The 24,951-nt window shown below is 41.5% G+C and overlaps 1 protein-coding gene across 1 annotated transcript in view; it reads left to right on the forward strand.

The window, feature by feature from the left end:
• The window catches only part of LOC105099778 (ATP-binding cassette sub-family A member 17-like), a 74,085-nt gene that overhangs the window by 46,131 nt on the left and 3,003 nt on the right, over positions 1-24,951 (forward strand). Inside the window, 9 exon segments of the mRNA XM_031447561.2 lie at positions 1,462-1,624; positions 3,147-3,442; positions 6,022-6,303; positions 6,472-6,676; positions 7,303-7,522; positions 11,810-11,968; positions 14,420-14,632; positions 15,267-15,373; positions 16,706-16,900. Of these exon segments, the coding sequence (XP_031303421.2) occupies positions 1,462-1,624; positions 3,147-3,442; positions 6,022-6,303; positions 6,472-6,676; positions 7,303-7,522; positions 11,810-11,968; positions 14,420-14,632; positions 15,267-15,373; positions 16,706-16,900 (1,840 nt within the window).

Raw genomic sequence — 24,951 nt, forward strand, 5'->3', positions numbered from 1 at the left:
ACACACACACATATACTACTTTAAAAAAAAGGAAACCCTGCCATTTGCAGCAAACATGGATGGGCGTTGAAGGCAGTATGCTCAGTGAAATAAGTCAGAGAGAGAAAGATAAACACTGTATGATCTTACTTATGTGTTGAATCTAAAACAACAGCAACAACAACAAAAACTCATAGAAACAAAGACTAGATTTATGGTTGCCAGAGTTGGGGATAGGAGTGGGGGAATAGGGTGAAAGTGCTCAGAAGTTTCAACCTTCTAATCACTTGGTTCTCCTGGCAACCAGCCCCTATCTTTTGGTGCTTTCTAATAGTCCGTCCGTTAACATAATGCCACTGCCTCCTGCCCACTGCCATATAAGGACACCATCTTGGAAGGTGATCCTCCTGCCCTAGTCCAGCCTTCAGACCACACTGCAACCTGGTCGACAGCTTGACTGCAATCTCATGAGAGACCTTGAGACAGAACCACCTAGCTAAGCCAGTCCCAAATTCCTGACCCTCAGAAAATGTGTGAGATAATAAATGTTTACTGTTGTTTTAAGATGCTAAATTTTGGGATAATCTGTGTCACAGCAATAAATAACAATTAGTACACTCTCTTTTACAGCACTGTACTGGAGGGGAAATGAGCCACAGTTTACTGGATATTGTTGTGACAAATTCCCAGCAATAGAATAACTGGCTCAAAGGCTATGGATAAAAATATGTTTCTTGACCTGACAGTCTGCTGCCAGCAATGAATATATCTTTTTGCCTTGAGAGGGGTTTGGCAAACTTTTTCTTAAAGGGCCAGATAGTAAATACTTCAGGTGATGTAGGCTTCATAGCAGCATAATCACGGGTGTTATTGGGGGTGGGGTGTATAGCTCAGTAGTAAAGTTCATGCTTAGCATGCAGAGGTCCTGGGTTCAATTCCTAGTACCGCCATTAAAAAAAATAAGGATATTATGTAGGCATTTCGATAACCATCTAACAGGTAACCATTTAAAAATGTAAAATCCTTTCAGAGCTCAGGGCCATACAAAAGCAAGATGTTGGGCTGAATTTGGCCCACTGGCCTTCATTTACCAACCCTTGGGCTGGAGTGTCAGCAATGCTGCATTTTATAATTTACAGTTTTGCTCACAAAATAGATATCAAGCAATATTTTACTTTTGTTTTAATTTGCATGTGGTATATTTTAAGGAAAATAGTGAAATCTACTTATGCTAGTATTGCCCCAGTTATATGGAAAAGCCATTGGTCAGTTAGTTCAGTTCTTACTCAGTTGCCTATTTAAGAAATTTCTAGCCATTATATACTTGCTAGCAGTATATAATCTTGGTGCAGCTCTTTTTTCCCTCATTATTCTTATTTTTTTTTCAAATCTTACATGACTTTCATTCTTTAAATCCAAACAAAATGAAATGTATTATGATTTTGAGAATTTGTATTTCTTTTTGCTTTTCATTTGGCTTAGGGTTATTAAGTTGGTAGATTCCAGTACAGATATGCAAGTCATCAAGCTTCCCGCCTTCCATTCTCAGCCAGTGGTTAGCAGAGTTCCCGCTAGCAGAATTAAACGTCTTCATTCAAGGATCTTCTCCATAGGGTCCAGCCTGGCAATCCAACCAAACACTGGGGTGAGCAAATGTTTCAAAGCATGCAAGAAAGCAGATTTTTGGTTCATTCTTGGAATCATGATACTATTCAGTTATAAGTGTATACCATTCTTTAATAGGGACTTAAGAAAAAATATGCAGATTTTTGGCATTAAAGACTGGCTCTGTCGGGTTTCAGCAAAAACCATGCTCTTTGCTCCAGTTCAAAGGCAGAATGCTGGTGTTTTCTGACCAGAATCATAGTAAAAGATCTTGGCCATTCCTTTCACCAGGAAGAAGAAAGAATAAATGCACTAAATCTACTGGCCAAAAAGCACATTTAATTCTTTTAAATCTTTCACTGTGAAACAAATCATGTATTGTACCACTTGGAATTTAAACTTTTAAAAATATATCCTTATAAAATAAATACATGGGCAACCGGTAATATTCTTTTAATGCTAAAAAAAAAGAATATTGACATGCATTTTATATAGTGATATTGATTTAGCTATCTATAAGTTATTGCTACAAAATAATGAAGCTGGTTTTCGCAGATTAGTGAAGAGATTAATCTCACTGTTTTATAATTATGAATCACATAGTCAAGAGGAAGCAGCCATCCATGGAGCCTCTGAGTTGGAAAGAGTCTAGGGGGTCATCTAGGCCAGCCGCCTGTCCTGAACAGCAGGCTCTTCTCCAGCCCCCAGCAAGCGTCTATCCAGCCTCCACCCGGCCAACTTTACCGTTGGAAACAGCTCCTGATTATTCCCAGGAAGTATTTCTCACGGCGCCACCTCAGACAGGTTGATAGCAGGGCCTTTTGACGAATGCTTGAGGTGAATGAAGCCTCCATCATGTCAAATGTAGGAAACTTGGGGAGTTGTTTGGTAGAGACTTCCACGGATTTTTTTGATATTCTGGGAACAGGGAGCACTAGCACCTGAGGCTTGAAGGTGCCCTGGCCTGTCCCAGCTAATGCAGTACCACAGAAAAGCTGAGTGGGAGCTCGGTGCTGACGCCACAGTCTCCCACCTCTAGGTCCAAAACTAGATCTTGGGATCTCAGTACATGTGAGTAGACACTTCGACATTTACTGTCAATGCCACAGGGATATCTTTGTGCATGGGTCCTGCGTATTACACAAGTGTGCCTATAGGATCCATTAATAGAAGTGGAATTTCTAGGTTGAAGACTATGTGAATATCAGAATAATTTTATTCATCCAGCCAATTTGTTTTCTAAAAACGTTATACCAAATTAAAACACCAGCAGTGGCATTCCTCCATATCCTCATCAACTTAAAATTTTTGCCAATCTGGTAGGTAAAAAACAATTGTATCATACTTATATTTGGTTTCTGTTTAGGCTTCTCTTCCGGACTCTTTCCAATATGTGCCTTCTTTTTCTGCCATTAACTGTTAGTCAAATAATTAGGTCAATGAATTTTAATTTGAAGCAATTTTGAACATAATCAAATTGTTAGACATTTAGCCACTTAACTGCCAGCCAGCTCCTATCTATGACCATGTTAATGGTGGATCTCCCTTTTTTTAAATTGTAGTTCAGGCTTCTTTGCCAACAGTTCTATGCCATGCTCTTGAAAAGGGTTACATATTCCTGGTGCAACTGGATGATGATGCTGTCGATACAGATCCTGGTGCCTCTGGTGATCATTATGCTCAGCCTCTCACTCCTCAACTTCAAAACAAGTGTGGAAAATGTCCCATTGGAGCTGACCCTAAAATCATATGTTCAAACTATTGTTCCATTGTTTATTTCTCCAAATTCCAGGCTGGGTCCTCAGCTTTCAGAACATTTTACAGATATGCTTGTGGCTGAAGAACAGATTCCTCTGAAGCTGCTAAGTAAGTCCCAGGCAAGGTGAATGGGGCAGGAAGCAGGTCCATTGCTCCCTGCAGTGAAGCCATGTGCTTCCAGGCCACCTGATGCTCCCTAAAGTCAGAGTGAATGGCCAAAAGTCTCAGAAAAATATCTTTCAAAACCCAAATGGCAGGAAAGGGAGAGTTTCTAGAAATGAAACCAAGTTGTGTCTTTCTAGGGATTAGAACATGTCCACAAAAGAAACTGATACATTTCCTAATATATTCGAATGTACTGAAAAGAGAGTTACACTTCTATCAAGGGAGTGTGTGGATGACTTGGTGATAGACGTGGATAAAACTAAGCAAATGAGAAAAGGAGAACGTTATTAACTTCAGGGGAGGAAGGCTGTACCAAAAAAGAAACCTGTCATAATATACTGCTTGATTCAGCTGTGAATAATTTTTACTTTGTCATAGTAATGTCAAAACAGACTGTTGATTTAACCAAATTTATAATACAACCCTAGAGGGAGGAGATGGGAGGGGAAGACCAGAGAGGCTGGGCATAGTCATAAGAGAACAAAATCCTTGCTTCCGTGATAGGATGTCAATAGAGAAATGGGGTATCTAGCAGTCTGGAGAAATACCAACTAGAAGATTTCAAAGTAGCTGCCTCTGGTGAGCAGTTACCAGGGATGGTGAAGGGTAGGCCACAGCACTGCTACTTCTCATTATAATTTTCATATAATTATTTGATTTTTAAAATTATGTTCATGTGTTATTTTGTTTATTTGTTTTTTTTAAACATTTTTTATTGGTTTATAATCATTTTACAATGTTGTGTCAAATTCCAGTGTTCAGCACAATTTTTCAGTCATTCATGGACATATACACACTCATTGTCACATTTTTTTCTCTGTGAGTTATCATAACATTTTGTGTATATTTCCCTGTACTATACAGTGTAATCTTGTTTATCTATTCTACAATTTTGAAATCCCAGTCTATTCCTTCCCACCCTCCACCCCCCTGGTAACCACAAGTCTGTATTCTCTGTCTGTGAGTCTATTTCTGTCCTGTATTTACGCTTTGTTTTTGTTTGTTTGTTTGTTTTTGTTTTTGTTTTTTAGATTCCACATATGAGCGATCTCATATGGTATTTTTCTTTCTCTTTCTGGCTTACTTCACTTAGAATGACATTCTCCAGGAGCATCCATGTTGCTGCAAAACAGTGTGGAGATTCCTCAAAAGACTAGGAATAGACTTACCATATGACCCAGGAATCCCACTCCTGGGCTTGTATCCAGAAGGAAATCTACTTCAGGATGACACCTGCACCCCAATGTTCATAGCAGCACTATTTACAATAGCCGAAAGATGGAAACAGCCTAAATGTCCATCAACAGGTGACTGGATAAAGAAGATGTGGTATATTTATACAATGGAATACTACTCAGCCATAAAAACTGTTCATGTGTTATTTTAAATTAAAAATTTTAAGAAAGTTTTTTAGTAAAGTGATGAAATGCAGAATATCCTGTAGCAAAATAGTTGGAATTGCAGTACCCTGCCTCTCCCTTGCAAAATGGAGAGAATAATAAAACTTGCCTCACATTGTCCTCGGAGGCTTCCACGAGGGAGTGCCTATCACGGGCGTTGCACACTGTAACACTGGCGCTCAGTAATCTTCAGTTGGTGATACAATTCTCAGTGTTGTCGTTGCTATGATTGAGGGTCCCTTCCAGCACTAAAAATTCCAGAATTCTAGGTGGGTCATATATCTTACCTGGCACTGTGTGCTGGAAGTACTGTGATGAACAATATTATTACCAGTCCTTAATGAGCGTCTAGCCCAGAGGTCATATGGAAAAGTGACATTAGTTACAATGCAAAGGAACAGTAAGTGGTGATCACACAGACACATCTCAGCCTTAGAGGGGCAGAGGATACTTCCGAGATAAGAGCCTAAGGTATGAACAGGAATTGACCTGTAGTAGGGGAAGATAACCCAAAGAACATTCCAAACCACGAGAAGAGCATTTGTAAACATGGGGAATGGTGAGTCCTTAGGCATGGCTAGAACTTAAAGACAGGAAGCTGAGTTTGGATAGTCATCAGGCACTGTAGGTCATGTGCAGGCATCTGGCTTTATCCCAAGAGCAATGGGGAGTCACTCGAAGTTATTGGGTGGGTGCAATATGATCAGATATGTCCTCTCATGCAGAGACTGGAGGGACTGGATAGGAAGCAAGGAGCTCCATTAGTCCAGACAAAGGTGGTGGGGCCTGGACTACATCAAGGCCATGGGGAGGAGGGGAGTAGACAAAGCTGAGAGAGATTTAAAAGATGGCTGGACAAGACTTTTTTTTTTACTGCTCCAGTCAAAGAAAGGAAAACTTTCTTTGAGCCATGGGGCTAGGGCAGGAGGCAACCCTGTGGGCAAATGGGATCACTGCAATCGAGGGCACGCTCATGTCAGGAGGAGCCCACTTCTGGATGTGAGCGGGGCTTGGTGATGAGATAGAGACCCAGGAGGACCAGGGGTGAGGGGAGGCCAAAGGCAGGTCCTCTCTGCCCTGTTGGGCCTGATGTGAATGTTCTGCTCTCTTCTAGTTTCCTCTTAAACGTGGAGACGTTCCTCTTAAACAAATCCGAGGAGGAACCCAAGGTCTTTGATCAGAACTACATAGTGGCAGCTTCCTTCGAAGACATGGGGAACCACACCATAGTGACAGCGGTGTTCAACAACCAGTCCTACCATTCCTCTGCCCTGGCACTGGCCCTGGTGGACAACGTTCTCTCCAAGTTGCTTTCTGGTGCCAGGGCTTTGATTACGGTATTCAACCACTCTCAACCTCAGTCACGCTTGGAGACCTCAGAGAATATCTTCTATGAGTATGTGCAGCTTTTCCTCCCTCCTCACTGCAGTGCTGCTCCCTTAACCTTCCATGTCTTCCTTTTTTTGTTTCTTGTTTTAATTACAAATTGTTATTTTGGAAGATGGTTGCTGTCAGCAGTTGCACTTAAACCGCTACCTCTCTCCTCGTATCTTGTCTTCTACAGGGGCCCTAAAGGACATTATCTTGTTATCAGCTTGCTTTTTGGAATAGCTTTCTTGTCTAGCTCTTTCTCCATCTTGATAGTCAAAGAGAGATCCATCAAGGCCAAGCACGTCCAGTTCATCGGTGGAGTTTACGTGGCTACTTTCTGGCTCTCCGCTCTGCTCTGGGACCTCATCTCCTTCCTCATTGCCACTCTGCTGCTGCTGGTGAGGGCAGTGTGGTGCTGGTGCCCTTCCCCTGCAAGGCACAGGGGACTCTGTGAAGACCCAGAACCGGACCAAGAGTCCAGGCTGGCAGCTCAGCCCCTGATTGGCAACACAGGGTGTGAAAGCACGCTCATCACTGACCCTCAATAAAAGATGATTCAGGTCCCAGCATCCTTAGGAGCAGAGGGGCCTGCTCTAGGGTCTCTAATTTATGGCTTTCCCAGAACTGATGCCCCAAGCTAGCTAAAGACAGTGCCTTGGGGACATGTGTTTATAGTCCAGGAATAGCTCACCAGGGCACTGAGGGGTGCAAGTGTTTGGTGGTGACTGAGGTGTGCAGCTTGAGGTTCCCTGATCATTTATGCAGAGTGGATCACGTCCTCCTTTGTTCTGCTTCTGTGTTTTGTAAACGTCTCTGAGGCCTTGATCTCACCACGCTGATTTCCAGGGGCAGAGCCAGCTGTTGCTGCACTATTGGCACTAGTCAGTGAAGGGAGTTGCCTGTGGAGTACTTCTAACACCTTATTTACCTTACTTTTAAAACTGAGATTATCGTTTTCTTTCTCTAAAATGCTTAGGATTGACTCTCAGTGACACTTTTGCAAATTCTACCCCCCTTTCCTAAGGTGGTGTTTTTGTACTACAATGAAGAGGCTTTTACACATGAGGAAAACATCCTGGCTGTTTTCTTGATGCTAATGCTCTATGGCTGGGCTATCATCCCCTTCATCTACTTGACCAGCTTCTGCTTTGACAACTCGGGCAGCGCCTATGTTAAGCTCATCATCACGCTCACCTTCTTGAGCATCAGCCCCCTTGTCCTCGTCGCAGTCACAAGTGAAAAAGGTGAGGACCATCCACACATCACGCAGCTGTAACCCTCCCCCCAGCAGCACAGAAGTTGTACCCGTGAAAGCGTGTGTCTGCCCGGGGCCTGTGTGAGGCTCTTCTCGGCGGCTGTTGTCTGTAGAGCCACAAACCATCCACATCCCAGATATGCATCTCCGAGAGGACAGAGACATACAGCAGTTATATTCATCAGTGGAGTATGCTCAGCACCGTAAAGGGAACAGACATTCACCGCATGCAGCAGTGAGGACAGATGTCAAAACATGGTGCTGTGCGGAAGAGGCACACTCTGAGCCAGGAAGCACTTGCCTCAGAGCCGGGGGAAGGGCTCCACTAAATAGAGGCCTTAGGGCACTTTCTGCAGTGATGCAAACATTCGGTATCTTGAACAAGGTGTTGCTTACTTAGGCATAAATATTAGCAAAATTCAAAAAACTATCTACTTATGATCATGCATTTCACTGAAATAACTTATTCCTCAGTTTAAAAGAAGCTAATAATAAGCCAGGGTTGGACGAAGGCTGCTTGGTGACTTGTAATTGGAGTAAAAGAAGCTGCGGAGTGAGCCATCGTTCACACCACGTGTTTAAAACTGATGCCTTCCTGTCTGTGCTGCCATCTCTCTCTGGGTCAGGGCTGGATGCTCTTGAGCATGCTTTACCTCTGTAATGCTCTTGTTCATTTACTTTCATGCTGACCACCTCCTTTAAATTGACTTTTGGGTTTCGTTGGGTGTTTTGTTTTGTTTAAAACTACGTTGACAGCTTCCTCTGCTGTCACCTTAGGAGTCGTTGTCTCTTACAGGACATTACATGTATGTATTCTTATCTATTCGGAATGTATTTCACTGGTCTCAGAGTCTGTGGTGCCTTTTCTAGTTCTCATTCATACCACCTGTGGAATTTCAGAATTACTTTCATCTGAGAGGATCAGAAAAGTGACAGTGTTTTGACTTTATGATTGAAATAGAACAGAAAATGCACTGCAGGCAAAGGAATGGGGACTCACAGAGGACTGTCCTGAGGGAGTCTGAACCCAGCAGTTCTCAGGTGCAGCGTGTCCCCGAGACTGATGCATCAGCACTTAAAGACATAGCCCGTGTGATTCCGACACAGATGGTCCAGGGGATCATTCTGAGAAATGCTACCCTCATCTCCGGGGAAAGTCTTCCTTCTTTCCTACTCTCCTCTGCCACCCAACCCACTCCAGAGGGACAAGCACCTGAAAGTCCAAGGACACTGAGGGCCCTGATGGGAGCGCAGCTTTTTGAGAAGATAACTGATGACCAAGCTAGCACTTTACTCTCTGGACATTCTCTCTGGATCCTTTGGCTTACCTAGGATTCATTTCTTCTTAGATTGCTTCATGCTGTTCCTTCTCTTCTTTCCTGTGCTGCAATAACAAGGACCAAGGCCCTTCCTCTGCATAGCAGGAGGCATCTTCCAGCTTAAACACTAAGTGGAAATCGGGTGAGTCACTGGGGAGCAAGGATGGGACATGGCAAGAAGCTCCACCTGGTCTGGGGAAAAGGATGCCAGTGCCTTCTTGGGCCCCATCCCTACTTCCTGAGAAAGAAAACCATTACAGACTGGACCTTGGGCCCTGTACACACGCCTTAGGGGCCTCATTAGAATGCTGTCACCACAGTAGACAGAGTTATGAAAGCTAATTCTGCACTCTCTTTTTCCTAAGACCCCACTAAAATGATAGCAAAGAAATAAAAATTATGAATTTACAATGAAGAGGCAGCTAAAGTACATTCAGAGAGGAAATGGCTGAGCAAGGACCTAATTTAGTGACATAATCCTGGAAAAGCTTGAGACCTCAGAGAAAGGGAGGGAAGGCTGGGCTAGAAACAGTCTGTTCCATCCCAGCTGTCTCTGTTCCCACTTCCCACCCGGAAGCAGTCAGAGATCCCTCCTCTTGATGAATCAAACCTGCTTCCAAAAGAGTCCCCTGCCTGGTTGCCCTAAAATGTGGCCTGCCCCATACCTCCATACACAAAGCTAGCAGGAGTAGAAAAATACAGGAAATGAAACCAAGCAAAACAAAGATTCTGGAAAGGGTTTCATCTATCAAACAACAAAATTCCATGAAGAGGAGAACTTTGAGAACAAGAAAGGGCTGATTGCCAAAATAAAAATTTAGCAGATGGGTTGGAAAATGAAAGCAATTAACCTCCCGGAAAGTAGAGCAAAAAGATAAAAGAAATAGAGAAATGGAGAGAAAAGGTAAGTAACGTAAGAGCAAGTCCAGGAGATGCTACCGTATTCAATTGATAAGCATGCCAGAAAGAGAAAACAAAGGAAATGAAGTAGAGGGAGTTAGCGAAGAAATAAAGCAAGAAAATTTCCCAGAGTTGAAAAAACCAACCTCAAGACTGAAGGGATCCATCAGATGTCCAACACTGAATGAAAAAAGACCCACACCACTAAACTAGTTAGAAGATAACTAGTTCTACATTCAGTTCAGTTGTCAGTCAGGTGGAGGGACAGAACAAAGACAATTTCAGATGGGCAAATGGAAATTTTACCCACCAGGTCACTTTCTTGGAAACTTAATTAAGGATATAGGCCAGCAAAATGAAAAAGTAAAGCAATAAAGAAGGTATGAGATCCAGAAAAGAGTGAATCCAGCCCAGGAGTGTGGCAAAGAAAAGCCTGTTCAACTGGAGGGCTGCATAGTGATGGTTTGTGACCTCTCCTCAGTCTTCAACCAACTGTGGAATAGAATCTAGAGAGAAGGAAGGAAACTAAGCAAGAGCTGTAAATATCTGTTCCTTTGATTAGACGTACTATTGGTGAACATTTTGTCTGATTCTGGTTAGGGTGAGCTTGGGCCACGGGGGTTGTCCCCTCTCAGATTTCAACCACTCCTCTTTTAGGGGCCCAGGATCATTGCTGGGCAGGGGTAGGTCTGGGCAGAGACGCGGCTGACTTAATGCCTAGGCTGGGCTCATGAGCCTCATTTTGCGGTTCAGTCTTTCTACTCCACACGGGATCTGCAGTGCTAATGCTTTGATAGTTTCCCCCTCGCCCCTCCACCTCAGCCTCCAGGCTAGATTTCCACATTTAGAATTCTAAAGAGGGAAAACTAGGAGGACGTGCCCCAGTGTGCCCCTCTTTCAGTGCCATGTGTGCCACCTGTGCAGGTGTCCTACTGAGCTACGGTCTCCTAGGATGCACCTAATGTCTGGTCACCAGCACCATGAGCCTCAGGCCTCAGTGAGACTGTAGACCACCACAGCCTCTGAGTAGTGCCCTAAACTGCGCTTCAAGCCCCATGGGTAGACCCTGGCTCTGCAACTCAGTTTCGGAATTCTGGCCCAAAAAATGTTGGTTGGGAGACCTCATATCCTAGTTCAATTCATCATACATCACAGTGGCTCAGTTGCATTATGAACTGTAGACATGGTCCCATTACTGGACCACTCCCCATGCAGCATACTGTGAAATAATTCTCTTACAAATTAATTAGCTTATGTGTAGCATATTTATTTCGTAGAACGATCGTGTTTATTTGTTAGAAATAAACCTGTAAAATATTTTAAATGTACCACAGTTTATTTTATAACCCTGCCTGGCATTTCTTCACTTTTCAGTACAACATGAACTTAAAAATTGGCTTCTCTAACCTCTAAAAGGCCCCCGTTTCTGTATATTTATTTTATGACTAGCCAATTTAATGACCTGTATTTTATTTCTTAAAGTACTCTGATAGATTCTTGTGGCTTTTCCAGGGACATGATAATGTATAGCATCTGCAAATAATGATGGCTTTGTCTCCACAAACTGTCCGGGCAGGGACTGTGTTCTTATCCACTTATAAGATGACACTCATATAACTCTGAAGCTAGTCCACCAGACCCTCCTGTCTGGCCCCAACTCATCTGTAAACCTCCAGCCTTCAAATTCACCGCTTCCACATGTGCATCCTATACTGCACACACGCTCTTGCTGGTTTTCCCAAACACACCAACCTGCTTCCAATTCATCTACATGAACAATTGGATTAAGAGTAAATTGACAGATTTGAGAAGCGTTGCAAAAGAAAAATACTTATGGCTTGGGGGCTGAAGAGGAAGAGGGAACACTGGGAGTCAGGGAGAACCTGATTTCTGATATTGGGGCCTGAGAATGTGACAGGCAGTGATAGATACAGCAGTAGATACAGATAACGGGTCCTCTATATAGGAAAAACCAGCACGGTGGGTTCAGAGAGATGCTAGGGGATGTGCCCTTTTCTTCCCGAAAAAAGAGTCCATCTTTTCTTTTTCCCTCACAGAACTGGACTACACAACGGTATCAGATTCCTTGGATCACACATTCCTACTGCTTCCAGGCCACTGCCTGGGGATGGCTTTCTCCAACTTATATTACAGCTTTGAACTACAGAAGTTTTGCAATGCCAAGAGCCTGAACCAGACTGAGTGCAATGAAGTTCGTGAGTATTGCAAGTGGAATTTGTTAATTACATTTTAAAAATTGAGATATCATTCATGTAAAATTTGCCCTTTTAAAGTATGCAATTCATTGGGTTTTGGTGTATTCGCAATGTTGTGCAACTGTCACCACTATCTAATTCTAGAGCATTTTTGTCACCAGAAAAAAGAAATACTGTATCTGGCTTTCTTTAAATACATTTTTATTGAAGTATAGTCAGTTTACAATGTTGTGTCAGTTTCTGGTGTACAGCACAATAACTCAGTCATACATGAACATACATATATTCATTTTCATATTCTTTTTAACCATAAGTTACTATAAGATATTGAATATAGTTCCCTGTGCTATACAGTATAAACTTGCTGTTTATCAATTTTATATATAGTAGTTAGTACCTGCAAATCTCAAACTCCCAATTTATCCCTTCCCACCCTCTTCCCTCCCGGGTAACCGTAAGTTTGTTTTCTGTGTCTGTGAGTCTGTTTCTGTTTTGTAAATAAGTTTGTCTTTTTTTTTTTTTTTAGATTCCACATATAAGTGATATCATATGGTATTTTTCTTTCTCTTTCTGGCTTATTTCACTTAGAATGACATTGTCCAGGTCCATCCATGTTGCTGCAAATGGCATTTTTTTTTTAATGACTGAGTAGTATTTCTATCTGTTAATGGTCATTCCCCATTCCCTTTTCCCCCAAGTCCCCAACAACCAAAAATCTACTTTCTGTGTGGATTTTCCTGTTCTGGACATTTCATGTATATGGATGGAAACATCACTATGTGACCTTTTGTATCTAGCTTCTTTTACTTACAATAATATTTTCTAGGTTCATCCAGGTTATGGTGTGCATCAGTACTTCATTCCTTTTTATGGCTGAATAATATTCCGTTGTAGGGATAGGCTACAATTTGTTTATCCATTCATCAGTAGATGGGCATTTGGATTGTTTCTACATTTTGGCTCTTATGAATAATGCTGCTATGAGCATTCATGTACAAGTTTTTGTGTGAACATGTTTTTGGTTCTCTTGGGTGTATACCTAGGAGTGTATTTGCTGCGTCGTATGATGACTCTGTTTAGCTTTTTGAAGAACCACCAAACTATTCTCCCCCATGGCTGCACCATTTTACATTTTACCAGCAATGCATGAGGCTTCCAATTTGTCCACATCCTTTCCAACACCTTTTAAAATTAGTTATTTTCTTAAATTGTGGTAAAATATATATATATATAGTTTATCATTTTAACCATTTTAATTGTACAGCTCAGGGGCATTAAGTACATTCACACTGTTGTGCAACCATCCCAACCATCTTTCCCAGAACTGCTTTCATCTTATAAAACTGAAACCCTGAGCCCATGAAGCACTAACTCCCCATCTCTCTGCCCGAGCCCCAGCGACCACCCCACTCTCTGTCTCTGTGGTTTGAATACTCTGTATGAAATGTTTTAATTCCTTCCTCGTTTCCTTTTGGGTATGTCCCATAGCTATTTTCTTTGTGGTTACCATGGGAATTACATTTATCATCCTAAAGTTATAACATTCTAATTTGAATTTATACCAGCTTAACTTCAGTAACATATAAGAACTGCTCCTACACAGCCCCATCCCCACTCCCTCTCAGTTATTGATATCACAATACCTCTTTAGGTATTGTGTGTCCAGAAATATAGATGAAGAATAGTTTTTTATGCATTAGTTTCTTAAATCATATGAAAAACAAAAAGTGGGATTACAAACCAAAAGTACAACAATACTAGCTGTTAGAATTGTCCCTGTATTTACCTTTGTCAGAATTCTGTATTATTTTGATCTGTAAGTCCTGATATGGCCAATGTCTGTTATATATTAGTAAATGAAGCAAACGAATTGGAGAAGATAATGCATAGTATCATTCCTCTTGTATTTTTAAAGATTGTATCTAGAAAGTATAACAGGATTATATACAGAATTGTAACAATAGTTTTGGGGAGAGAAGATGTACCTTGACTTTCTGCCTCATACATGTCTCTTTTTTTCCAGTGAGTATGTATTTATTGTATAATTTTGAAATACATGTGTTTAAAAGACAATTTTAAGGCAAATCAGATTAAAAAGACGAGAACACAGGCTGCTGGGTGTTTTTACACGAGTGATCAGTTGAAGTTGCAGGGTGATTAATGGTTAATAGAAGAACGAAATGTATAAATATTTTGCATTTCAAATAACTGTCATATGGACAGGGAGAATTATTTTACTTTACTGCATTATTTTTGCAGAACATTGGTTTTAGCCAGGAAAATGGAATATTATGTTTCCCATCTGCTGGAATGTGGTAATAGCACTGATGAAAATAATGCTTCTTTTAAATGGTATTTGTTATAATAGGAACTTACCTGCTATATGTAAAAGGTGAGGAAAGGCTTGGAAAATCACCTAAAGCTTGATAACATCTGTTCACCCCATTTTAGCAGAACGATATGTGGTCCAAAAGAACATCTATGCATGGGAGTCTCTGGGGATAGGGAAGTATCTGACAGCCCTTGGCATCTCAGGACCTGTGTACCTCATCCTGCTTTTCCTCATTGAAACCAATGTCTTGTCGAAACTGAAAGCCAGGTTTTCTGACTGGTAAGTGGGTCAAAGTTTAAGTCTCTAAGGACAGGTCAAGGGACTCCTCCATGGCTTCCTTCCTCCAGTCTGCGTGGCCTTGATTCTCAGCATCTGATGGAGCCTGGACAGCATTTAATCCACCCTCAGGGTAGAGAGGTGACGGCCATCCCCTGGACCCCCAGGGGCCTGATGGGTGAAGGAGGAAGAGTCTTGGCTTTGGCCCAATTGACCTTGGCCAGCCAAGTAGAAACAAGGCCCTGGATTTCCTAAAACTAGTCACCTTGGGACATCTCTTTCCCTCAGTCATTCAGGAGCCAGATAGGAGAAAGATCGGTTCTGTCAGCTCTTGGCTTGAATATATTCCAGAGTTGAAGTGCCCTGCTGCCAACCAAGGAAATTCTGTAGAAAGTGGGATTTGTTCTATCTTGACATCTCCAGGGTTCAAGTCTTTTACCGTGAGAGCCAATGCCATGTCAAGTTTCCTTGTCCACCATATCACCGTCATGTCAACATGTGTTCAGTCTTGACCGTGGCTGCCCCTGAGAAAGGGTGGTGGTGTGCATATGGGAACTGAGCGCAGCTGGGACACCTTCCCAGGGAGGACCCAGTCCCTGTGGTCCCCTCAATCTCTACCTCCTGCCCTCGTGAAACCACTAACACCTACCATCCTTGTCTTGGGAAACCAAGTAGTTTGGCACAGGGCAGTGTCCATGCCTGGAGACCAAGTTGTGGAAGAGGAGGCGGAAATGATCAAAACTCATTTGGAAAACTTGCATAAGAAAAACCCACTGGTCCTTAAAAAAGTGTCTAAGGTAAGTCTGACATGGCTTAAAAAGCAAAGACCATTACTCTTGGGGGCCCTTTGCATAAGGAACCAGCCATCAAGGTCTCCAGGAGCCACCCACTGGCTTGGACTATAGTAGTACCCCCTATCAGCAGGTTCGCTGTCTGAGGTTTGTTACCTGCAGCCAGCTGTGATCCAAAAATATTAAATGGAAAATTCCAGAAATATGAATTCATAAGTTTTAAATTCTGTGCTGTTCTGAATGTGATGAAATCATAAGCTGTTCTACTCCGTCCCTTTGTCCAGCTTATCCGTCCTTTAGTCACTTAATTGTCAGCTCAGTTATCCGATCAACCATTGCAGTATCACAGTGCTTGTGTTCTAGTAATCCTTATTTTATTTAATAAGACCCCAAAGCCCAAAAGTGGTGATGCTGGCAATTCGGATATTCTCTTACTGTGCCTAATTTATAAATTAAACTTTCTCATAGGAGTGTACATATTGGGAAAAAAACATAGTATATGTAGGGTCTGGTGCAGTCTGCGGTTTCAGGCACCCACTGGGGGTCTTTGACCATATGCCCTGCAGATGAGAGGGGACTACTGTACTGACAAAGGATTCGGATGAGTTTTGGTGGAGACAGACTTGGAGAGTTTGTGAATGAATCCTCTGTAATTTCCTCTGTGAATGAATCACATCATTCCTCTGTGAATGAACCATTTGTGAGCCCAGAGACTGAAGTTATCACCTCAGCCTCCCCCATTGTCTCTTCTGGGGCACCCTGTCAGACAGGAAGGCCTGGGAAGGAAGGCGCACCAAAGCCACAAACCCCAAGAAGCCTTGATGGTTGAATATAGTTGACTCTCTCCTAGATCTAGAAGACAGTTTGTGGAGGAGCCAAAGTAGGGGACTAGGTTCCAAAACCTCAAACCAAGTCTGGTTAGTCTCCCTGAGAGTCCCAGAGGGAACTGTATTCAGAGATATCTGGGAACTTTATATAGATCCACAAATACACACATGGAGAGAGAGTAGTTTCCCTCTAGCTACTAGTGGTTAAAAACAACAACAACTCAGGCAACATCTAACCCGAGGTTTTCTTTGCTTCAAGGACAGAAGGAAAGAGGCTTATCTTAGAGAACTAGGCTCTCAGTTTGCAGGGATGGGAGGAGAGAAACCTCCCCAGCCCTGCTGGGAGCAGCAGCCGGGAGGAGAAGGCAAAGTCAAGCCTGGGTACCCCGCGCCCCTAGGCCCTGAGGTTGGCTCAACCTGTCCCAGAGCTGGTGTGTGGCAGGCACAAGGTAGCTCCAGACTGCTGACTCCAGGCCTCCTTACTGTGTGTCTTCTGTCTTGGGTATCTCAGGTCTATGCCAACAAGGTGTCCCCATTGGCTGTGGACAAGATATCCTTCACTGTTCAAGCAGAGGAATGCTTTGGCCTTCTTGGCCTCAGTGGAGCTGGGAAAGCTTCCATTTTCAAAATGCTGACTGGGGAAGAGCCTATCACCTCTGGGGACGCCTTTGTCAAGGGCCTCAGCATCCGCTCTCACTTGGGGAAGGTAAGGTGTGACCTGTTACAAGGGAGGCACGAACCTGGGGAAGGTGTGTGTGTTTCAGGAAGAGGGGGACACTGAAATACACCTAGGGGTGTTACACAGGGTTGGGGCATGGCAACTGGAATGAAATTGACCTTTGAAAATTCCAGGTATCAGATTTTTCTGTGCCTCCCAAATCCATAGCTCCATACTAGACCTCTTCCCTGCGCTCCAGATCATATATTGAGCTGCTTACTCAACATTGCCTCTGGAATGTCCCTGAAACGCAAGGCACCTGAAACCCAATGGACCCCAAAAACCATTAGCTATCTCCATACACCCCCAACCTCTTCCTCCCTCTGTGCTTCCTGGGGGAGTGAGGGGCACACACCTACCGCTGTACAAGGCATCACCCAAAACAGCTAGTTGGCATCCATAGTCCATGGATGCTCCCTCCCAAATAGGCCTGGAATCTGTTCTCCCTGGCGCTGTTCATGGCACTCACCTGAGTTGAGGCCACTCCTAACTTTCAGTCTTATCTTCCTTGCCATCTCTGCAGCATTTCATGATGTAGACCTTTCTCTCCTTCAAATTCGAGCCTTCCTCTGTTTATTTCTACAACTCCCCTCTGTTCTGGCTCTTCTCCATCACTAGCACGTCTTTCCTAGACTCCTTTGGTAGATCTTCCTCATCTAGCCCACGAGGCTGTGGTGTTCCTCAGGCTGCAACATCAGCCCACTGTCTTCCCCATTCTGCACACACTGTCCCCACCTGATCTCAGCTGTTACTCTGACTCCCATTATCTTCTGTTTGCTGATGTCTTCCAAGTAGCCACATCCTCAGCCCAACCCCAGCCCTGTGTTTCAGACCTGCATATACATGCCTTCTAGACAGCCGTACTCAGACATCTCCCATGTTAAACTCAAACTTATTATGTATCCCTCAAACCTGACCTTCTTCTTGGAGTGTACTTCAATTTTTGGCACCAATCAATGAAATAATTTTTGAATGCCTAGTATATGCCAATAGTCATGCTAGGCCCAATGATTCTTACTTGCCAAGAACTCATGATCATGTGAACAAGCTGTTGCCATGCCATGAGGTAAGTGTAATAACGGACGTGGTGGTCAGTATACAGTGGATTCAATGATAGGCGTATGAAGAGACCAAACTACAGAGGCATAATCAAAGTTGCACTGTTCACAGCATGAACCATGCTAGTGCCAAGAAGTTTATCAAACCAGCTTTAATGTCCATGAGCAAAACAAAGTTTAAGTCTCTCATGGCCATGAAATATTTACTATTAATTTCAAATTTTATATTATTTAAAAAATCACAGGCAAGTCTTTTGGTAATGGCAAATTAGGTAACTCTAAAGGATTGCATCCCAGGTGTAGGTTTGAGCTATACTTAGACAAGCTCATGCAAGGATTGCAAAACAGCTTGGACTCTTATCAGTCCCTGAAATGGAAGTGGTGTGACCCTAAACCACCAGTGTTCCCAGGCACCTGGCAGAAGCAAATGTAAACAGAAGTCTGGTGGAAGATGGCCTCAAATGATTTCTACGAATAATTTGCAAATGTAATTTTGGTACACAATAAAAAATAACCAGAAACATGTACATAAAAGACAACTCCCCCCCCCCCAAAATAATTTAGAATGAAGCATCAAGAGTCAAAAGGGTAGAAAATATATGAAAGAAAGTAAAAGACATTGTGGTATACCATCAAGACAGCCCCTAGGAATCCCCTCCTGATAATCACACCCTGGAGCAGTTGCATCCCATATTGTACCAGGGCTGGTCTGTGTGACTGACAGAATACTGTAGAAGAGATGGTATGTCACTCCTGAGATTGGGTTATAAAAGACACTGCAGCTTCTGTTTTGGGTACACTCTCCCCCTCACATCACTCACTCTGGGGGAAGGTAACGGACATGTCATGAAGACACACAGGCAGCCCTGTGGATTATTAAAGAAAATAGTCAATGTGACAGAAGGTGGGGGTGTGTGGTAAGGAACAGTCAATGAGTACCTGAAGCCTGCCAGCAACTATGTGCATGAGCTTGAGAGCAGATCCTCCAGCCTTCAAATGACTTCAGGCCCAGCTGAGAGGTTAAGAGTGACCTCATGAGAGACCCTGGACAGAGCCACCAAGTTAAGCTGCTCCCGGATTCCTGATGTGACCCACAGAAACCATAAAACAATAAATTACAGCTAAGTTGTGGACTAATTTGTCATGTAACAATATATAACTCATTGGATACAGTGAGAAGATTTAATATTCTGTATAATTGAAGTCACAAAAGGACAGGATACAGATATGAGGCAAAGCAATAATTGAAAAATGAATGACTGTAACTTTACAAAATTTATGAAAAACATCAAATTATAAATAAATAAAGCCCTATTAACCCTAGGCAGGATAAATTGAAAGAAATAAATCCCTAGGAATATTACAGTAAAAACTTCTGAAAAATAAACACAAAAAGAAAACCTTAAAAGGACCCACCTCCAAAGGAGCAGCAGTTAGACTGGCAGCTGACTTTTGAACAGAAATAAAAGAGGCCAAAAGATACAAGAACAGCATATCATAAGTGATATGAGGATAATGTATCCAGTAAAACTATACTGCAAAAATAAGATATAAAAAGCACATGTTCAGATAAGCAAAAACTGAGAGAATTTATTACCAGCAGATGTGCACAAAAATAAATAATAGAGGGTGGTTTTGGGGCAGAAAGAAAATGACCCCTGATGGAAAAGCTCAGAGGTACAAAAAAAGGTGAAGAGCAACAGAAAATGTCAATGTGAGAGTTGTGACTAAACGAAGCCATAATAATAAAGTCTTGTGATGTTGAAAATTCATATAAAATTAAAATACAGGACAGTAATGGTTGTAAGTCAGGAGAGGGTAAATGAAGTTGAGTATTTTAAGGTCCTCACCTCACTCACGAAGAAAGTGTAAGTTCCAGGTAATAACTGTATGTTGCTAAATCAAGGATGCATGTTTCAGTCTCTAACAGAAAAACCAAAAGAGTTGGAGGTGGGAGTGGGGATGTATATACCTTTTAAGCCAATAGAGGGAGACAACAGAAAAATGGAAAAAAAAAAAATCAATGTGACAGAAGACAAGAAGTGAGAGAGAAAAAGGAACATAGAACTTATGGGACAAATAGATAGCCTTAATAAGGTGGTAGATTTAAGGGGAGAGGCTATAGCTCAAGTGCTAGAGCACATGCCTAGTATGCACAAGGTCCTGGGTTCAATCTCCAGTACCTCCTCTAAACATAAATAAATAAATAAACCTAATTATCTCCCCCTTCAAATTTAAAAAAAAAAAGATGGTAGATTAAAATCCAAGTAAATCAGTAATTACATTATATATGAATGGACTAAAGACTCCAATTTAAAGATTAAGATTATTAGAGAGGATATTCAAAATGGTATTACCATATGACCCAGCAATTTCACACCTAGGTATACACCCAAGAGAACTGAAAATCCACACTCACGCAAAAATTTGTACATGAATGTTCATAGCAGCATTTTTCACAATAGCCAAAAGGTGGAAACAACCTGAATGTCCAGCAACAGATGAAAGACTAAACAAAATGTAATCTATTCATACAACAGAATACTATTCAACCATAAAAAGGAATGAAGCACTGACACACGTGACAATATGAATGGACCATAAATACATGATGCTAAATGAAAGAAGCCAGACACAAAAGGCCACATTTTGTATGATTCTGTTTATATGAAATATCCAGAACAGGCAAATCTATTGACATAAGTAGACTAGTGGTTGCCAGGAGCTGGAAGTATTGGGGGAAGTGGGGATTTGGATATGGTTATGAGGTTTCTTTGGTGGGGAGTGATGAAACATTCTACAATTGATTGTGATCATGGTCCATCACTGTGAATATGCTAAGAAACCACTGAAGGTGTACACATTTGATGGGTGATTGTGGTAACTGGGTGAATTGTATGGTATGAGAATTATATCTCAATAAGCTGTTATAAAAGAGAAGGAAGGAATGAACAAATAAACAAACAAAGGAATTAAAGACAAGACAGGGCGAGGGAGATGGTCATGGGCAGACCCTCCCTCTGGCCTGTCTTCAATCATCCATCCAACAGACATTTACTGAAGCTCACAGAGAAGGAAATGTGAACCTACCCCATAAACTCAAATGATAAGCATTGTTACATTTCTTTGTAGTATTTAAAGTCAAGCGGCATCTGCTACAAGGCCCTCATCCTGCCTGACTGGCAAGAAATTGGATTTCAGTCTTTCTGAAACTGGATTTGCACATCACTTCCCGGCAGTTTGTGAAAATTCATAGTTGGAAATATAGAATTTAAATATAGTTAGACCTGCTCCTCTACTTCTCCATTTTCTCCTAGAAATCTCACATGACTTAATCTCATTAGCAAAATCTAACAAAGCTGCATTCTTGCTCTCTTCCTTTGTGAGCCTTCTGCTCACCACCCTTTATCTGTTCAAGTATTTTTAAGCATTCTTCTGCGTTTCCTAAAATACCTTCTTATCAAAAATCAACAGTGACTTCTGAGAGTCCATATGTACTCCTGTCAGAGTCACTGCCTCAGAGTCATTCAGCTCCACTGTGGGGTTGTCATTAGTCCATGATGCCACCATGATGCTCTGACCAGTGCTCCTTAGCCACACCAGATGAGCCACCATGGCAACAGGCTTACTCCAGACTCAAGTGTGCAAGAAACATCACATTTCTTTATTTTCTTTAAATCAAATTATAACATTTTCAAGACTTCTATCCCAAAATTGGTTTAAGAAATAGAAAGCCTATATAGACCAAAACTAGAGGTAAAATTGAAATAATGGTAAAAGATGTACCCTTCTTAAAAGAGTCTAGGCTAAAAGGAATTAATGGGCAAGTCTACCAACCTCCACCAAACAGATATTTCCTTCTTATACAACCCCTTCAGAAGCATAGGAGACAAGACGAGGTACTACCCAATCATAACTGAAAAGCCAGACAAGGATAGTGTCTGAAATGAGCCACAGGCCAATTTCACGTAGGAACATACATACCCTAAATAAGCTATTAACAATACAAATTCAGCAGTATATTAAAAGAATAAAAATTATAATCATTATATTTATTCCAGAAATGTAAGTAAAGTTCAATGGTAGAAAATCCATCAATATAAATCACTACCTTGATAGATGAAAGGAGAAAAATATTTATCAATAGAAGCTGAAAAAGCATTTGATAAAAACTCAGTACCCACTCATCATTTAAAAAAATATTTTATCAAACTATCTTGAGAAAAAAGAACAAAGCTGGACGTGTCACATTCTCTGACTTCAGACTATACTGTGAAGCTGTAGTAATCAAAACGGCATAGCACTGGCACAAAAACAGACACATAGGTCAAAGGAACAGAATAGAAATCCCAGAAATAAACCCATGCACTTATGGTCAGCTAATCTATGACAAAGGAAGCAAGAATATACAGTGGGGAAAAGCAGTCTCTTAAATAAGGTCCTGTGAAAACTGGACAGCTGCATGTAAAAGAATGAAATTGGAACATTTTCTCACACCATGTTAAAAAATAAACTTAAAATGTGATACTGAGTTGACTGTGTTCCTTCCTTTACCACCTCACTGTTCCCCTTCTCTTTCCTAAGGCAATAGTGCACAACTTGGGTTATTTTTGCTTCAAAAATTTGAACAGAAAATTTCATGTCATGGATTTTTTTTTCTTTTGCAAGGCACCTGTTTATCACCTTGTTCAAAAGTAAATGTTCCTTTAGGCTTTTGAAATAAATTTCCCTTTGTAAAAAACAAAACAAAACAAAAACCTCAAAATGGATGAAAAACCTAAAGTAAGACCAGAAACCATAAAACTCCTAGAAAAGAGCATAGGTCACTATTTGACATAAATCATAGCACTATCTTTTTTGGATCTATCTCCTAAAGCAAGGGAAACAAAAGCAAAAATAAACAAATAGGACCTAATTAAACTTCAGACCATTTGCACAGCAAAGGAAACCACTGACAAAATGTAAAGGCAACCTACTGAATGGGAGAAAAATATTTGCCAGTGATATGACTGCTAAGGGGTTAATACCAACATGTGTAAACAGCTCATATGACTCAGTGTCCAAAAAACCCCAAACAACTCAATTTGAAAATGGGCAGAATAACTGAATAAAAATTTTTCCACAGAAGACATGCAGATGGCCAACAGGCAAATGAGAAGATGCACAATCATCAGAGAAATGCAAATCAAAGCCACAACAAGATTATCACCTCACACCTGTCAGAATGGCTATCATCAAAAAGTCTACAAATAACAAATGTTGGTGAGGATGTGGAGAAAAGGGAACTCTAGTACACTGTTGGTGGGAATGTAAATTGGTGGAACCACTATGGAAAACAGTATGGAGATTCCCCAAACTAAAAACAGAATTACCACATGATCCAGCCATTCCATTTCTGGGTGTTTATCTGAAGAAAACTAAAGCACTAATTCAAAAAGATACATGCACCCCTATGTTCATAGTAGTATTATTTACTATAGCCAAGATATGGAAGCAACCTGAATGTCCATCAACAGATGAGTGGATAAATAAGACATTAGATAGGTAGGTAGGTAGGTAGGTAGGTAGATAGATAGAGACAGAGAGAGTGTGGAATATTACTTAGCCATAAAAAAGAATGAAATTCTGCCATTTGCAACAACGTGGATGGACCTAGAAGGTATCATGCTTAGTGAAATATGTCAGACAGAGACAAATACTTTATGTTATCACTTAGATGTGGAATCTAAAAAATAAAACAAATGAATGTATATAACAAAACAGAAACAGATTCACAGATATAGAGAACAAACTTGTGGTTACCAGTGGGGAGAGGGAAGTGGAGAGGGGCAACATAGGGGTAGGGGATTAAGAGATATAAATGACTATGTACAAAATAAATAAGCAACAAGCATATACTGTATAGCACAGGGAAATATAACCATTATTTTCTAATAAATGGGGCATAATCTATAAAAATAGTGAATCACTATGTTGTATACCTGAAGATAATTTAATATTGTAAATCAACTATACATCAATAAAAATTTTTTTAGCAAACTAGAAATAGAAGAAACATTAGGTTAAAATTTCTTGATAAAAGCAGTCAGAAATTTTCATATTTAATAGTGAAATATTTGAAGCATCTTTATTCAAGTCCTCTGTGTTTTTCTTCTCAGCAGTTCCCCCCCACCAACACCTGTCTTCAGGGGAGGAGGCCCCACTCTGGGAATCCAAAGCCCTGCCTTTAACTAGGTGATGACCCTGCCAACGTTATTCCTGAAGCAGACACTCCAGGTAGTTTTCTGGTTTGCATCCCATCACAGCTTCCCCACCCACCACTCCCAGATGGTGGAGCACAGAGCTGTCCAGCTGCTTCATAGGGGAGGAAAAAAGGGGAAGGAAGAACGTTGGTTATCTTTCAAAAATGGCATCACACTATTTTCATCATCGACTCCAGGGGAGCACTTGAATATGGGCACAAATCAGGGTGGCTCACTGCAAGTTCAAGATGGCAAAAACTTGGAAATATCACATATGTGCTTGAAATTTTAATAAAGCCAAGTCAAATCTAGAAACTTTCCCTGGATGACTAAGTAGCAGTTAAATTGAATTTGAGCGGGTCTGTATTTACTGACCAAGGAAGATCTTTAAAACATAATGTTGAGTTAAAAAGAATGTCGCAGAATGGTAGATAATGGATGATACTGTTTGGCAAAAACAATATAATCGGTCCTCTGCGGGGAGCACACAGCCATGCAAAAGTCTGGGGGTGCACCCTCACCTGACCACCCTGTGAGAGATTCAAACAGCCTTACAAAGAAAATCTATTCATGGGTACATGTCTAGTAGAAAATATGCTTAAAGGGGAAAAAAATAAAATGTCTTCTATTGACCAGACACTAGAAGGTGACGAGAGGTAAAGAAGTGCTGGTCGCTGAGGCTTCCTGCCAAGGAGGCAGGAAGTAAGTGCTCCAACCCCACATGCGGCCTCCAGAATGG

Source organism: Camelus dromedarius, chromosome 24 (genome assembly GCF_036321535.1).
Source record: "Camelus dromedarius isolate mCamDro1 chromosome 24, mCamDro1.pat, whole genome shotgun sequence".
Lineage (NCBI taxonomy): Eukaryota > Metazoa > Chordata > Mammalia > Artiodactyla > Camelidae > Camelus > Camelus dromedarius.